General features: G+C 48.0%; 1 protein-coding gene across 1 annotated transcript in view; it reads right to left on the reverse strand.

Moving 5' to 3' along the window:
- Positions 1–11,180, reverse strand: part of ENDOD1 (endonuclease domain containing 1) — a 31,269-nt gene extending 20,089 nt beyond the window's left edge. Inside the window, exon 1 of the mRNA XM_060018085.1 lies at positions 10,816–11,180. Coding sequence (XP_059874068.1) covers positions 10,816–11,115 — 300 coding nt within the window. The 5' untranslated portion in view covers positions 11,116–11,180. The remainder of the gene's footprint in view (positions 1–10,815) is intronic.

Consider the following 11,180-nt stretch of genomic DNA (forward strand, 5'->3'; position numbering starts at 1 on the left):
AAAGTGGAGACCTGTCACAGGCAAGGCAGCAATGAAGCAGGAGTACGGGGGAAGTAAGGGCATTTCAGCAATAACACTGGGTCAGACCTAAGGGCACGGTAACCCTCATCCTGGTTGTCTCCAAGGCAGGCGCTGGCTGGGAAGCAAAGGTTACTTATTCATTCCACATGCTTAACATACACGTATTGAGAGTGTAGACACAGCGCAATCATACTGAACCGCCCTAACTCATCCACAGGGTAGGAATGATTTATGAGCTCCAGGCCACAGATGAGGACTGAATCCATGAGATTCAGTAACATTTCCAAGGTCAACCAGCTGGTAACTGACAGAGCTGGGACTCAGCCCAGTTTTGTCTCACTATAAAACCAATCTTCTTAACAACTCCATATGCCCAATCCTCGCCCCTTCAGGCCTAAGAGTCTGGTGGGAAAGAGTTCAGTAAACCACTTCTTATGCCTGGTCTGCCTTCCCGACTACGTTAACAAGACACCTGAGGGCAGGGCACATCGTGGGTTCCTATTTCTGGGCTTAGACCCAAGAACTCAATAAATGGTTGTGATGCTGACGACAATAACAACACTGATAAAAGGATCAACAAGCAGCCGAGGTCTGGGGACTCAGCCTTTGCAACGCTAACATTCTCCCCCTGCTGCCCCGGAATGAATAAAGGGATGAACAGATAATAAACAGGGTGAGCTTGTTTCTGCCCCTGAAGATCCCTCTAATTGCATGCCTACCTCTTAAACCCCAATTCATTGACAGAGAAGAGAACAAATTGATGATGAACTCTTGTTGCTGATTGGCTGTGACCACATTTATGATGTAAATAAGTGAAAGGAAACTCCTAGGCTCTGACTGGCCTGGGGCAGGAAGCCCCAGGAGCAGAAGGGCATCCGATATGGAAGCAGAAAAGCAAGGGCAGTGACAAGCCTGGTCAAAGAGCTCCCTGGGTGCAGAACGGCAGCCTATGAGGTACCACTCACTATCAACTCAGTTATGCATCACCCTCATCTGAAAACTGGGGAAGGCGCATAGATAATCTCCACACAAGATAGTAACTAACTATAAGACATGGCCCTTCTCCAAAGCCAACAGGCAAAACGTACCCTTCATCTTAAAGATCATTAGAGAAGGGGACTTGATAGCCCTTGGACCCTTTTCCACAGCATCATAGCTCTCATGTCAGGAAATGATTTATTTGCATCCAACCTCAATCCTCCTCAAGCTGTTGAAGCTTAAGACCTCTTGTCTTTAGCACAAAAGAGACAGCATCTGCTTCTCAATGTTGTGTCACACATATCCTCAGAGGCTAGTAAATCTGCCCCCAGGCAAAATCATTTCCATTTCTTTGACCTCTTCTCTTGGGTTTCGTGAGCTTTTCAAGTTCCTGTAAAGGTGAGACTACTTGGCAGCAGGGTTTAGTGACCGAACAGAATACCAGATTAGAAATGAGGAGATCTGTCAGCTCTGTCACTTACTGGCCTTGTGACCTCGGGCAGACCAGTGACTCCCCGGGCCCCCGTCTCTTCTATAAGAGGAGAAGGATAACACCTCCTGTGCTCAGGAATGAGGAGAGGGGGAAGAAAGCAGGATTATTTCAGGCCATCAGTCAGTTATACATGATACAGACTTGAGAGAAAAAGCTGATGAAATAGACTTTGCATTTCAAGTCCCCAGGCCTTCTATTTCTAGCGAAAATGCTTAATGAGACCAATTGTTTATGTTTCTGTGCAGACTTGCTCATCAAAAAGTGTGCTGTTTGAGAGGCTCGTTAGATGTGGCTTCACAGAGTCCAAAAGGGTGCTAAGCCTTGACTACAATAAAGGATGTGAGAGTGCACATCTCTCTATATGTAATGGAAATTTCTGGAATGTTACACACACACATACACCCAAACACACAAACTGTGAAGATTGGCTATCTGTGAAAAGCGGATCTTTTTCTTTATATACTTCCAAAATGCTCAGAAGAATCTTTTTACCATAAGCACATATTACTTTTATAATCCTAAAAAAAAACCCCTAAATATGATAAAGAACCACCACCAGCACCCCATTAAAAAGGTTCAAGGAAACTGTCTGTAGGTCTAGATCTAAGGCTGCCATGCCATGATAGGAATAAGACTGCAAAGCTTTCAGATTTCACCGCTGGTGTTCAACCCATATCTGCTGGATGCTCACAACTCAACAACATTTATTAAGCACTTACTCAGTGCTGGCATCATGCTAGACCAGGAGTTGGCAAACTACAGCCTGTGCACCAAAGCCGACCCACCACCTGTTGCATAAATAAAGTTTTCTTGGAACATAGTCACACCTACTCATTTACGCATCGTCTGCAGCTGCTTTTGTGCTAGAACAGCTGGGTTGAATAGTTGCAGAAGAGACCATATGGCCCCAAAGTCTAAACTATTTACTATTTGGCCCTTTACAGAAAAGGTTGCTGGCCAGTGTGTTAAGCAATGAGGATGCGATGGTGAGTATGACAGGCCTGAGCCCTGCACTCATGGAACTTACAGTCTAATCGGGGGCACTCAATCAGTCACGCAACAAATGTATTACTGTACCACACTAGCAAAGAAACGTGTGTTTGGTAGAGAGTATTATGGGCAGTTGACCTAGGTGGGAATATCACGGAAGACAAAAAAGCCCAGCGGGTACAAGGGTCCTATGATGGGAGAGAACATAGAAATAAAAAAACAACAAAAACAAAAACAAAATAGAAAGAAGCCAAAGTGGCAGGAGGTTAAGGCCTGGCAATGTGTGACGCCAGATAAGGCCAGAAGGGGAATGGGAGACCAACCACGCAGGACTCTGGAGACCCTGATAAGGACTTGTCTTTATCTGAAGAGAAATGGGGAGCCCTGAAGCGTTTCCAGTGAGGCCACTGGAGATACAATGAGATGAATGTTTTGAATTTCTCTGGCTTCCAGGTGGAGACCTAGGTGGGATGCGTTAGCCAGTCAGGAAGCTGTTTTGCAGAGGCCTGGATGAAGATGGTCGCAGCTTGGATCTCAGGGTGCAGACGGTAGGGATTAGAGGGGTGAAGTCTGTCAACGGAGGAGCAGAAGCAAGACCATCAACCACCCCGAACGGTCCACTTGGTTGTGAAGGAGGTGTCCAATGTTATCATGGGTTCCATGGTTCCAGATACAACACAAATATCCAAGAATGACAAAAGATCTTTTTCTGGTTCATAAACCCAGTTTTCCTTTCCCTGTGTTTCCGTGTGTCCTGAGACTATGATGGATGCCCAGTCTTTCAGATACATAAACAGTGGCCATTTCCTTACATGGTCCCTGTTCAATCATGCATCCTGGGCAATTCAACCGCACCTTGCAAGTCAACTGGAACATGTAATCTAATTTATGTTTTCAAATCCTATTTCATCCAACTATTTACTCTGCAAAAGGTGAAGTACTCATATTTTCAGTTTTGATTAAAAATATTAAATGCCCTCATTTGACCTCCTTTGAATGAGCCACACGTCTGTCAGGCACTGGGTAAATAAAAGCATGACTGGACTACTAAATGGTGCTTCTATTTTGGGTTCACCCTATGAGTTAGTTTCTTTTTTGTTTCTCCTTCCTTTCAGTGGCCAAATAGATATGTCAGCAGGCAAGGAATTATTGCTGCCATAGATGTCAAGTTCTACTAACCAAAAGGGTACGTGACCACTCAGGAGACATGATACACAACATGAAGGAAAAACATTTTTGAACTAACAGGAATTCTAGGAGCGAGATCAGATCACTGGCAGTGAAAGCTACTGGCAAACGGGAGGACTTATTTTCTCATATTTCCGCTTGTACAGCTGACAGTTTAAAAGGAAGAGGAATTAAAGCCCAACAAATAAAATCTTTATCCCTCAAGGAATGCTCCATTCAATCACCATGAGCTATAACTGAGATTTCCAGGATGGTGTGTTAGAAGCCAAGCCAGACATCATCCAAAGAACTGGATTAGTTCAGTAAAATAAAAATAAAATAACAGGGCTTCCCTGGTGGCGCAGTGGTTGAGAGTCCGCCTGCCGATGCAGGGGACACGGGTTCGTGCCCTGGTCCGGGAGGATCCCACATGCCACGGAGCGGCTAGGCCCGTGAGCCATGGCCGCTGAGCCTGCGCGTCCGGAGCCTGTGCTCTGCGACGGGAGAGGCCACAACAGTGAGAGGCCCGCGTACCACATTAAAAAAATAATAATAATAAAATAAAATAACAAATCAGTCAATTTGGAATCCGGAGAGAAAATACTGATATTGTCAGTGGAAAGCAGCATGGTACAGCAGAAAGAGAGCTAAGAGCTCTGGAGTGGGACAGCCATAAGCTCCAATCCAGACTTTGCCATCTAGCAGCTTTGTGACCTTGGATAAGTTATTTAACAATGCTGAACCTCAGTTTCCTAAACTATAAACCATGGGTCATAGGACCTAGAGTTGTTCTGTGAATGAGTTAATTTGTGAAGATCCTTGCACACAGTAAGGGATGAGTAAATGATAGTTCCTTTCCTGGATTGTCCAAATTTAAGTCTGGGCTGAAAGAATGGTGCACAGCTCCATCACCACTAGACTGTTCCAGGACAAAACATCACTAAAATGTTCTGCCGATACAGGGCAAGTACCCTAACTCGCTTCTGAGAATGACCACGAATCAGATGGAAACACTAAATTCAAAGATGAAGAAAAAGCCAGAAAAGGAGAAAAATGGAGTGAAGGGTAGCATGTATGACTGCTGTTTTTACTATCTGCACTCCAGTAAGGAAGAAATTGTGAGCAATTGATTTTGGAACCATCCCTGTGAGCCCGGCGCTTCCTGGCCCTCCTCGGGCTTAGCAGAGTAGGCTGGAATGCAATTGCTCACTGTTCGTCTTATGACAACACCCCTCTTGGTTGCTCAGGTCTAGGAGGGTGGAGGTGCCTCTGGCACCTGTTTTGTTTTTGTTTTTCCAATCACCTAAATCCATCTACCCATCCACCTGTCCATTCCATCGTCCATTCATTCAATCTCTCACCATGTACCTTCTGAGCACCTATCATGTGAATGTGGGACATATACCGAGCATTTGAGAAGATACACAGTTGGATGTTTTAGGTTGTTGGCGAGATCTGTGGAATTGCAGGAGTTGCCTATCTAATCCAACATTGCATTCATGTGTGCGTGTTTAACATCTATTAGAGTAAGACCTTACTAGTGTACACATTACTATTTATTAAGACCTCACCATATTACAGGTTCTATGCTGCGTGCTTATGTGTGTTATCTCGTTTATGTGTCACGACCACTCTGTGAAGTCAACACTGTTATCATCTTTAATGAACAGATCAGAAAAATAGGACTGGAAGAATCTGATCACACAGATTGTAAGTGGCAGAGCAGGGATCTGAAGTCATGTTTTTTTTCTTTGTTTTTTTTTTGTTTTTGTTTTCGTTTTTTTTTGCGGTATGCGGCCTCTCACTCTTGTGGCCTCTCCTGTTGCGGAGCACAGGCTCCGGACGCGCAGGCTCAGCGGCCGTGGCTCACGGACCCAGGCACTACGCGGCATGTGGGATCTTCCCGGAGCCGGGCACGAACCCGTGTTCCCTGCATCGGCAGGTGGACTCTCAACCACTGCGCCACCAGGGAAGCCCCTAAAGTCACGTTTCTTAACGAGGAAGGAAGAATCAGAATTGTCCTGTTTGCTGTGTCCCTTACCCAGAGATGTGTATGATATCTTCTTTATATCTGTTCTCTGACACAATTAAAAGAGGGCTGATGTTAGAACAAATGAAACAGTGTGTCAAACAGTTTCAGGAAGTGCAAGCAAGAAGCCACTGATGGAAATTAAAAATTAAGGACTTAATCGAGGTTCTAGCTGTGACAACTGTTCACATACATTTACTAAGATTTGAAATATGACTTCATTGGGCCCTTTAGGAAAATACTTTTGCCGTTAGCAGGACTATCTGCTTCTCTCCGGAGCCACTGACACCTAAGCAACATTCACGTGGCCAGATATGTGCTCTGACTTGTCCTACGACTGTTGGGAAAGAGAAATGGAGTAGAAATTAAGATTTCCATATAAAAGATGAGAATTGAAGTCCTATGACCATTAATGCAGTGGATCCATGGGAAGTCAAAGATCTCCATGGTTCATCAAAAGAGCTCCGGACTAGGAGCAACTAGTCATGAGTTCAAATCCAAGCTGTGTGGCCTTGGGCACAACAATTAACCTCTCTGAGCCAGTTTCCTCATTTCTACAATGAAGAGAATAAGATCTACCTCACAGTATTTTTGTAAGATTAAAGAAGTATAAGCAGAATATAAAACCAGTTCCTTCCAATATTCACGTTTACAAAATGACAGGGTCTTGAGGACTTCCCTGGCGGTCCAGTGGTTAAGACTCTGCACTCCCCCGGCAGGGGGCACGGGTTTGATCCCTGGTCGGGATACTAAGATCCCACATGCCACATGGCATGGCCCCCCCAAAAAAAAACTTTTTTAAAAATGACAGGGTCTTATACGTTCGCTTCTAGCGTGAACTGACAACATCCTTCGCAAAGGCATCACTAGTACCTTATCCAAAAATTCTTCCATTAAACAGAAATGAGCTGAGCAACTAAAAGGTTTGAGGCTCCCTGTACTAAGCCAGAACCCAGTTCTCAATTTTGACTGCAAACCCTCCGGACCATCTCTGTCCTGCTAATAGGGACACACTGTCTCATCTCTTTCTTGCCTTCTCCCCATTCTCAATTTAAAGGTGACCACATTCCACATAAAACCCACAACAGCCCTCTGTCTCCTCTGTTTTCTTTTTTAAAAATTTTTTTTGATGTGGACCATTTTTAAAGTCTTTATTGAATTTGTTACAATAGTGCTTCTGTTTTATGTTTTGGTTTTTTGGTCAGGAGGCATGTGGGATCTCGGCTCCCCGACCAGGGATTGAACCTGCACCCCCCTGCACTGGAAGGCAAAGTCTTAACCACTGGACCTCCAGGGAAGTCCCTCCGCTTCCTTTTAAAGTTCTCATTATGTCCTTCAGAAGGCCCCTCAGATGCAGGATCCTGTCATCTGATGCTAAAGAGATCGAAATCATCTGGGGTAGTTCCAAAGGCTGGAGCTAGAACAGGTGGGGTGGATTTAGAGGAAGGTTCCAGCTCTGCATATGGAATATGTTTGGAACAGTGGCTGCTGGTTAGCTGGGAGGCAAGCTTCTAAAGCAGGCAGCTCTCCACCAAGGAAGCCCAAGCAGAATATCTCACCCACTGCTGCCTGACTGAACCTCCGAACATCAAATGATTTTATTCAACACTTACTGAGTGCTTTCTATGTCCTAGGCACTAGAAATGCAAGCCCTCAGTCTCTCCGCTGGAGAGACGGACCCACAAGCAGGTAGGTATAAAACAGTGTGGTAAGTAAAAAACTAGAGAAATTACAGGGAGCACTGTGGGGTGGACCTAACTCAGGAAGTGGACCTCACTCAGGTGGGCTCTTCCTTCTGGAGGAGGTGACACCTCGGCAGTCTTAAAGGATGGAGTAGGGAGGCAGTGAGGGGCAAGACGGGGGCAGTGTAGAAAGGGCATTTGGGGCAAAAGGAATCAGCGTGAGCAAAGGAACAAATGTGACCAACAGAATGGTTTATGAGAGGCACTCCAGGCAGCTAGATAATGCTAGAACAGTACATGAGGGTGGGGAGGGGTAGGAGACAGGCTGGAACTACAGACAGGAGCCAGGGCATGGGGCCCCTGTAAACTGCATTCTGCAGGGTGGAAGTCTGGGTCCCTGTGTTTTTAAGCACAAGAGTGCTTACAACACCCTAAAGGTTTTACGCACGAGTGACTTCAGTTTCTATCATCTTCGATTCAGGAGGTTTTCGGTTGTTGTTGTTTTTCTCTCCCCAAAAGGAAACTGCAGGACAGCCTTGCAAGCTGCCTTAATTGAGCCTCAGGAGCTTCAGGGTCAGAACAGCCCTACCTGACTAACTACGGAAGGCAAGCACCCAGCTCCTTTGGTCCCCTGCCTCTTCCTCTATCTGCTGGGCCTCTTGGTAACACTAACTTCCTAAAGAGGTGATGTGGGCACAAGGTGACTCAGCATTACAGAGTGCTTGGAAGCAGCCAGAAGTCCACGTTGAGCCCTGAGCATCTTTCTGCAGTGGGCACACTGGCTGGGAGGCAGGCCTCGGGGGGGGGGGGGGGGGGGCAGGTTTGCTGCAGTGTGCTCCAGAGCCTGCCAGCATGGCAATCTGGCGGCTTCTCCCCCCCTCTCTCCTTCCTTGCCTCCTTCCTAATAGCCCCTGGCTCCTGGCTGACTTGACTGGACACTGCAGTGGGAAGGGACGGGCAGCACAAAGCTGTCTTGCAGAGAAAAGCATCCTTCCAGTTGTGCTCAGCCACTGGGCCCTTCCCACCTCCCCAGTCGGGAACTCTGGTCTCCTGTGCTTTTCTGAACCACTGTACCTCTCACCTCTGGAGCTGCCATTTGGAATTATTCCCTCCCACCCCACCAGCTCCTTCCTCCTTCCGCATCCTATTTTACCTCTCCAGTCCTATCCCTCATTACCAGGGCCCACGGTCTCCACTGCCTATGTGAAGTTCTGTCTGTTTCCTCTCTGCTGAATGAGTCATGCTCCTTCGGGCTCCTTCAATAAGTGCATAAATGGCTCTGCTCCACACCCCGGCCCCAAACCTTCCTTGATCACTCCTTCATACCCGACCCCTCCCTTCCATCACTCCTCTTTATTCTGAGCACTTTAGTCATCTGCTCACTGAGTCATCTACTCACTTGTACTGGTTTAGCTGCTCCAACCACTCCCCACACACTAATCCCTGACTCAGCCATGCGTTTCTCACACAGCATGTCCCCTCTGCTGGGAATGTCTTTGTCCTTGTCTCCCTTCTGAACTCCGCCTCATCCTTTCAGGTAAAGCACAAACGTCACCCTGACCCAAAGGCTTACCCCGTCACCTCCAAGACGGATTAAATCTAATAAGACTTCTTCTACCCTTTTAAACTGAGGATGTTTTGCTTATGTCATAATAACAGCTAGGACTGATATACCAGGCACGAGAACCTTATATGGAGTAATTCATTCAATCCTCAAAATCACCCTGTTATTACCTCTAAGTCAACCAGCCCAAGTTTACAGCAAGTCAGTGGAAGAACTGAGGCTTAAACCCATGCAGCGTGGCTCTAATCAGAGGTGTTACCACCTCGTCACCCAGCAGACCAGGAAGCCTTTGAGTCCCAGAGCTACACTCTGTTCCCCTGGCACCCCAAGTGCCTGGCACACAGTGGGTGATTACTAAATGTGGTAGTTCTGGATTTAACTGAAATTTGTTCAGCATGCATCCCACGTCTTCCTCACATGTGCGTTCTGTCTCCCCAAGCCATCCATGAGATCCTCGGTGAGAAAGGACCAGGTCATCTATTTTCCTCACAGGTCTGCAATCACATGCATACTGGGGAACTGGGGGAAACACAGAGAGCTCTAGGGGTGCAGATGGGGGCAAACTAACTTTAGGTTACTATATGCCTTAAGTGTGTATACTTTACAAAGGCTTTTTCACATGCCTGATCTCAAAGGTTCTGACATCAACAGGCTGTGGAGAAGGTAAAGAGACGGAGGTGCAGATGGCCTGAGAGCTGGTCAAGGTCTTAGAGCCAGAAATAACTGAATGATACTATAGAAATTACAACCCAGGGCTCTGAATAAAACAGCTGAACGCCAGTCCCCTGCTCACAATGCCTAGGCAGCTGTGGCCATCAAGAATGGGCAGGCTGATGTAAGTCAACTATATTTCAATTAAAAAAAGTAAAACAAGAAAAGATCAAGGTCAACCAGTTCTTAAAAAAAAAAGAATGGGTGGGCTGAGTGTTCAGCTCCTCCCCCAGATCGGGTGTCCTTGGTTGCTGGGACAGGGGAGCCTGGCAGGGTGTTCTCCACAGGAGGCTGGCTGCGCAGACCTAGGGCAGGGTGTGTGAAGGCAGCTTCAGCAGGACCTCTGGGAGCCTCTTGGAGTGTCTGCTCACTCTCACCAGACAAAACAGAAAACCCTGAGAGATGACACAATTTCCAAGTGGTCTGATAATATAGATATGAAGAGCCAGGAGAAACAGGTTTGTTCTTCCCATTAGTAGGAGGTAGTCAATGTCCCTACTATTTGTAACTATCCCATCGCATTTCTAAAAATCCATACCTTTATTTCATTGTCCTAACCCAACATTAACTTCAGATCGAATTTACTCAATGTCCTGTGCAGAAGGGAAGGCTTTTCAGGCTCAGGTGGCCTCTGCAGAAGAAAAGCTTTTTCCTAGTAGGAAGGGCAGTGAACTTCTAGCCAAAAGACCTGCCCCATCTTTATGCAAGTCTCATCGCCCCGCTGAGCCTTGATCTCCTCTTCTGTAAAATGGGCATGAAAATGCCCACTCACCCACCCATCCCACAGAATTGTGGCAACGACCTGTGCGCTCCCAGCCTAGGCATCCCGAAGATTTGAGTGGTCTCTTGGGTCTCCGTCTCACTGTCCTCATTATTCAGGAAGTGAATGAGACACTGCAGATGTCTCCTCTGAAGTGCAGAGAGAACCACCTCCCACTGGGGGCCTCGGACCCCTGAGGCTTAAGCCAAGGCTCACAGATCGCCCAGCTCTGGCCGTGGCTTTGACAGGGGACGAGGCAGTCTGTAACTCCGGGGGCGCGGTGGGGCGGGTGGAAACCCGGGTTTCCCGACGCTGGCACCGAAGGCTGGGGCTGCCCTTCCCCGCCCTACCGCTCACGGTGTCTGCAAAGTGCCCTGGGAGGCCAGCCCAACGGCCGGGCTTGGGAAGCGCCTCGCTTACCTGCGGCTCCACTAGCCAGCGCTGCTCGGCTCCCAGGGGCGCGGGGCGCGCGGCGCGGAACGCCGAGTACACAGGGATACGGTCCCAGGTGCTGTACAGGGTGGCGAAGCGCTCGGCGCCCTCGGAGCGCTGACAGATCTTCACGTGGGCAGCGGCCGCCAGCCCCGCGGGCGGGGTCCCGGCATAGAAGAATCGGTCGCATTCGCCGAAGCCGGCTTCCCGCTCGCTCACGAGCCGGCCCTCCAACAGCCCCGCCAGAGCGAGGAGGCCGCCCAGCGCCAAACAGCGCGCGGGGCCCATGGCGCGTCTGCGGGCCGGGCGGAGAGAGCGCGAGGCCGCCGAGCGGGGCCGCGGGGAAGTCGGAA

The sequence above is a fragment of the Delphinus delphis genome, chromosome 8 (assembly GCF_949987515.2).
Source record: "Delphinus delphis chromosome 8, mDelDel1.2, whole genome shotgun sequence".
Classification (NCBI taxonomy): domain Eukaryota; kingdom Metazoa; phylum Chordata; class Mammalia; order Artiodactyla; family Delphinidae; genus Delphinus; species Delphinus delphis.